This window comes from Sarcophilus harrisii, chromosome 1, assembly GCF_902635505.1.
Source record: "Sarcophilus harrisii chromosome 1, mSarHar1.11, whole genome shotgun sequence".
Lineage (NCBI taxonomy): Eukaryota > Metazoa > Chordata > Mammalia > Dasyuromorphia > Dasyuridae > Sarcophilus > Sarcophilus harrisii.
The window spans coordinates 79,128,723-79,134,722 of NC_045426.1; the positions used below are offsets into that span (position 1 = coordinate 79,128,723).

The window sequence follows — 6,000 nt, forward strand, 5'->3', positions numbered from 1 at the left end:
AAACAAAATAGTGGAGTGGATAGAGTACCATACTTGAAGTTAGGAAGATCAGAGTTAAAATCTGGCCACAGATACTTACAAGCTGTATGACCCTGAGCAAGTCACCTAACGTGTTTGCCTCAGTTTCCTCATCTGTAAAATGGGGATAATAATATCACCTGCCATCTAGGGTTGTTATATAAAATGAAATAAACTGGAAAGCTAGCACAATACCTGACACTCAGTAAGTGCTACATAAATATTAGCAATTAGCTTGAACATTCCCAGCAAAGAGTAAGTAATCAACTAATTCTAAGGGTAGCCCATTCCACTTGTGGAATGGTTAATGAAGTGTAATGGTTAAGAAAGCTGTATTTACATAAACTAATGCTGTCTGAAAAATGAGCAGAACCAGGAAAATATTGTATACAGCAAGACTGTGTAATAATTGACAATGACAGACTTAGTTCTTCTCAGTTATTCAGTAATCTAAGGCAAATCCAATAAACTTTGGATGAAAAATGCCATCCTCATCCAGAGAGAACTATGGAGACTGAATGTTGATCACAGGATAGTATTTTCTTTTTCTTCTTGTTCTTTTTTTCTTTCTTGTGTTTTTTCTCTTTTGTTCTGATTGTTATTTCCCAAAATAACTCACATGGAAATATGTTAAAAATGAATGTATACATATCAGATTTCTTGCTGTCTTGAGGAGGGGGGAGATAAAGGAGGTAAGAAAAAAAATTAGAACTCAAAATCATACAAAAATGAATGTTGAAAACCATCTTTACATATAATTGGGAAAATAATAAATTGCTTAAAAATTTTAAAAGATGTATTTCCTTATATAAAGATCTCATTTTTTTCTCCTGTTTTTATTTATAGCACTTAGCATAATTCCTGGCACACACCAGGGGCTTGTTAAATGCTTAATTGATTCAACCAATCCTCATAAAATGGACTTGAGTCCCCCTTCACCATTCCATCCACTCTCTTCAGATTTTCAATTTACCTAAATATTTCTTAAATGTGGTACACAGAATTGTGAAACATGGTCTGATCAAGGTAGAGAACAGCAGGACTATTTCCTCCTCATCCTTAGAATATATCTGATGCCCTCTTCTTGAGACCAGAGATTATTTTAGCCTTTTGATTGACCATCTCACAGTTCTAACTCATGTTGAACCTTGAGTCTAATTAAATCTTCAGATATTTTTCAAACTATTGATGAATCACAATCTTCAGATATTTTTCAAACTATTGATGAATCACACTTCCCCACAAATTTTATGAACTTTACTTTTTGAACCCAAGCATAAGACTTTACATTTGTACCTATTAAAAATTTCATCTTCTGAAATTCAACCCAATATTCTGTCCTTTCCCTCCTAAAAGGTCATTTTTTGTAGCAAAGAAAAATGGGAGCACAAATGCCCTCTCTGTAGTCAGTTATCTTCATCTTATGCACCTTGAAAAGTGGTCCAATTCCTTATTTATCTTTCTTTTCTCCAGTATACTTTAAAAAAACCATAGTTGTCTTCAGCACTTTGTTAGCCTCAAGTCCTTAGGAGCGTTACCAGTGTTATTCTAATAAGTCAATTCTAATAGGAGCGTGTCATACCTTAATATGCATCCTAGTATCTGTCCTTGCTGCCATATTGTGCATATTATCTTCTGAAAATCTAAGAGTTGGTAAGTTCTGTAAATCCACATTGGTCTCTTCAGACAACTCCCAATTTTCTTCAAGAGAATTATTTCTCTTTACAACTATTTTTCATTCTTGAATATCTCCTCCCTCCTAAGATGACATTCTCTAGACTACAAGATCCTACTTACTCTTCCTCTGAAACATATGAAGTCTAGCGTATAAGACAAACTATGCCAACTTTTCACTCATCTATCACATATTCTGGTCTGTTTCTTAAAGAGAAATGTTTTACTATGTAAGTAATTACTCAGAGGTCTAAGCAAATTGTAATACAGCTTGAATAGGGAATCTGAGACAAATGGATAGCAGAATGGATAAAGTGATGGATGTGATACCAGGAAGATCAAAATTCAAATGCAGCCTTAGATAGTTACTAACTAAGTGATCTTGGGCAGCTCATTTAACTTTTTGACCAGTTTTCTTTTCTTTAAATAACAGCCTTTTGTTTTCAAAACATATGAAAAGATAGTTTTCAACATTCATCCTTGCAAAATGTTTTGTTCCAAAATTTTCTCCTTCCCTTCTCTCACCTAGACAGCAAGTAATCCAATATGTTAAACATGTGTAATTCTATATATTTCCACAATTGTCATGCTGCACAAGAAAATCAGATCAAAAAGGGGGAAAAAAAAAGAAAAAAAAAGGTGAACATACTATGTTGTGATTCACATTGAGTCCCCACATTCTCTCTCTGGGTACAGATGGCTCTCTCCATTTCAAATCTTTTGGAATTGGGCTAAATCACCTCATTGTTGAAAAGAGCCATGTCCATTAGAGTTGATCATTGTATAATCTTGCTGTTGCCGTGTACAATGATCTCCTGGTTCTACTCACTTCACTCAGCATCAGTTCATCAGTTCATGTAAGTCTCTCCAGGCCTCTCTGAAATCATCTTGCTGATTGTTTCTTATAGAACAATAATATTCCATATCACTCATATACCATAACTTATTCAGCCATTCTCCAGTTGATGGGCATCCATTCAATTTCCAGTTTCTGGAAGCTTTTACAAATATTATTACACATGTGGATCCCTTTTCTTTATGATCTTTTTGGGACATAGTCTCAGTAGAGACCCTTCTAGGATACACTCAATTTGATAAAGGTCACAATTTTCTTATCTGCAAAACGGGGATAATAATTGTAACCCCAATCCTTGTGAGGATATTTGTAAAGTGCTTTGCAAATCTTACATTATCTAAATGGTAGCTGTTATCATTAGCTGTCATTTAGATTTTCCCCATGTTCTAACCTTGACCCATTTGCGAACCAGCACACCAATTATATTAAAGAAAAATCCCATACCATCCTCAGCAGTGTTCCTAGCACTCTTTGCTGCCACCTTTTTACATGATGGCTACTGTAAGTAAAGCATTGCCCTTGTAAGTTAATTTTAACAACCCTTATGTGACAGGTGTTACTGCAACAATCCAAAAAACAAAAAACCTAGAACTGATTCTCTTCTTTCATTTCATGTTGATCTGCCATTATTAGGCAATCATCTCTCCTTTGTAGTTTTTCAATTACTTTTAGAGTTGAAAACCTGTGACTCGAAAGGGTCTTTGGGGGCTTTTGTCTGCCAAATTATAATTTTAAAAAAAAATTTCAACTGTAATTTGCAACACATTTTTTTAGCTGCAAAAGTTAAAAAAAAAGAGAGAGAGAGAGAGAGAAGAAAACATAAGGAACATTATAACTAGCACTCAATATTACACACAGATTCAAGTGAGACCTATCTTATGTGGGCCACCCTCTACCAGAGGCAAAAACTAATTAAAAAGATGTGCACTAAGTAATAAAAATAAGGATGGGGGAGATAATTTTTTGTTTTAAACCTTTGTGGCTTCATCGATATAAATAGACAAATATGAAAACTGCAGGCAGACAATTCAGATCGTTTTTTTATTAAAATAAACATGCATTTTATTAAAAACTATCTTTCATTTACAGTCAAAAGCTCCTATAGATGATCCACCTGAAGGTGGTCCTTTATTCTTAGGAACAAAGTGAGCTATTTCATCTTTTGATTCAAGTCTGTGATTAAAGTAAACTTTTAAAACTGCAAAAACTAGGACCCTGGTGAACCTTAGGATCATTAGCTGCATTCCCAATTCAACTGCCAAAGAATCTTACAAATTCCACTCAAACTGATTGTCCAGATATGTTACATTTAACAAGTTATTAGGTCACGTAGAATAAAGTGCAAATCCTTTGCTCTGGCCTGAATCCCAAACTAAGGTCAGGAAAATAACGTCTGAAACACTGATAACCTTTTACCCATTTGGCTGAACCACAAAACTCACAAGAACTTTCTAAATCCCACCACTCGCCCTTTTCCCTCACAGTCAGCCACCCCTAGGACCAACACTTGCTCCGCCTCCCTTGGTAGGAGTATACGTAGCTAACACACACTGGGAAAGAGCCGACCGACATTTGGGGTTAATTTCGAGGCTGTGTAAAAGACAGCAGCGGCCTCGGAGTAAGGCATTTGCTGTGTTTCGGGGAATTGCTTTTTAACTAAGTCACAGAACTCGGGGGCCTCCGGACGCCGTCCGAGCCGGCGAGCTTCCCTTCCCTCCGGGTACGCGCGGCCAAGTCGGGCTGTTCGCGGCCCCTTTGCTCTCCCGGGCCGCGCAGAGAACCCGCGCCCGCACAGGCTTTTCTCCCTCAGCCCCCAGCTTTTCGGAGCGCCTGCTTCGGATTCGCACACCTCGGCCGTCCTCGCAGAGCGAACCTCCTCAGCAGACAGCCCGACACCACCCAGACGGAGCGGAGCGCTCGCCGCTGTCCGGGATGCCCGAGGCGCGCTCCGTCTCAGCTCCCCTCCCCACAACGTGGACCCACGCTCGCTACGGAGACCCAGCCCTGGAGGTCTCCCGCAACACCAAACCCGAATTTCCCCTCCTTCCCCACTAACAATGAAGGACCTATCCCAGTCCCCTTTCCTCCCCCCACGCTGGGGGAGGGGACCCTTCCTTCCTTCAGACCCTCAGGACCTCCCTCCCTCGGTTCTCCCAAGACCTTTTCTTCCTTTAGACCTCCAGGACATCTCCTTGTAGTCTCCCAAGACCCCTTCACGTAGTCCCTCAGGAGTCTTCCTTGAATGCCCACGACCCCCTCCTGAGTCTCCCAGGACCCTTTCTTCTTTTAGATCCCCAGAATCTCTTCCCTCGGTCCTCCACCCCTCCCCCTTAGTCTCCCCGGTCCTGTAGATGACCGGACGCTCTCCCAGAAGTCCCCCAGGACCCTCCGCTCAGTGGCCCAAGATTCTTCCCTTGGTCTGCTCAGCCCCCTTCCCCGGAGTTCCCTCGCCCCGGCCCTTTTCCCCTTCTCTCGGGGACCCCGGCCCCCTCCTCTGAGCCCCTTTCCCTGGGGGTCTCCTCAGGACCCTGTCGGGGTTCTTACCTTCTTCCCTTTCTTGCCCTCCTCCTCCATGTCTCATGAGTGTAGTTCTGGCAACGGCGCGGCCCCCCCAGGGGCACCCCGGCCGCGGCTCGGCGCCCCCGCCCCCGCCACGGCGGCTACATGCCCCCTCCCGCTCCCACGGACCCGCCACCGCCTCAGCTCCCGCCGCCGCCGCCGCCGCCTCCGCCTCCTCGGCCGCCGCCGCCGTGCTCGCGGCCCGTCACCGCCCACCCCCCCAGCCCCGCCCTCTCCGGCCCGGCCCGGCCCGGCCCCTAGGGCTCAACGGGGACAGTCTCCGCCCCGGTCCGCAATGGGATAGACCGCGCCCCTCCACCCCACCCCCGACTTCCGGGTCTGACGGCCCCGTCCTATCGGGCTCCTCCTGGATGGCGCTCCCCGCCCCTTAGGCGCGCGCCAGCTCGTGCCCCCGCCCCGCCCCGAACCGGGCGCGCGCCGTCCTTCCTTCCGCGCGAGCGCAGGGTGCCTCAGGGGCGACGGCGGCGGCGAACTCGGGGACCAACTTTTTAAGCCTACCGCCATCTTTTGGGCGTAGAAGTTCCCAGCCGGCCCTGCGCGCCCAGGAGGACTGACCTCAGTCCTCCCGCAGCCGGGGCCTGCGGCGGCGCCGTAGGATGAGAAAGAGGGGGAAGGGGAACGAGACCGAGGAGAACGCAGGCGCAGTATAGAGAGAGAAGAGTCTCGCATGGGCTGGGCAGGCGCAAGGTTTCCGTCCCCGATTTCTGTCCCAGCGGCACGCTCGGAACATCGGCAGCCCATTCAAACTCTCGCACTCTTGGCCTCCGCAAGCAGCCTCTACCCGCCCCTTCCCTTCAGGGTGGTTTGAGGAGGCCCGAGCACAGCCCCCTCCGCTCCAAGCTCCCGTCTTTCCTCGGGGAAAAGCGACCGAT

The 6,000-nt window shown here is 45.1% G+C and overlaps 1 protein-coding gene across 1 annotated transcript in view; it reads right to left on the reverse strand.

Annotated features, from left to right (window-relative positions):
• The window catches only part of CCM2 (CCM2 scaffold protein), a 116,018-nt gene extending 110,816 nt beyond the window's left edge, over window positions 1–5,202 (reverse strand). Inside the window, exon 1 of the mRNA XM_003762557.3 lies at window positions 5,093–5,202. Coding sequence (XP_003762605.1) covers window positions 5,093–5,122 — 30 coding nt within the window. The 5' untranslated portion in view covers window positions 5,123–5,202. The remainder of the gene's footprint in view (window positions 1–5,092) is intronic.
• Between the last annotated feature and the right edge of the window lie 798 nt (window positions 5,203–6,000).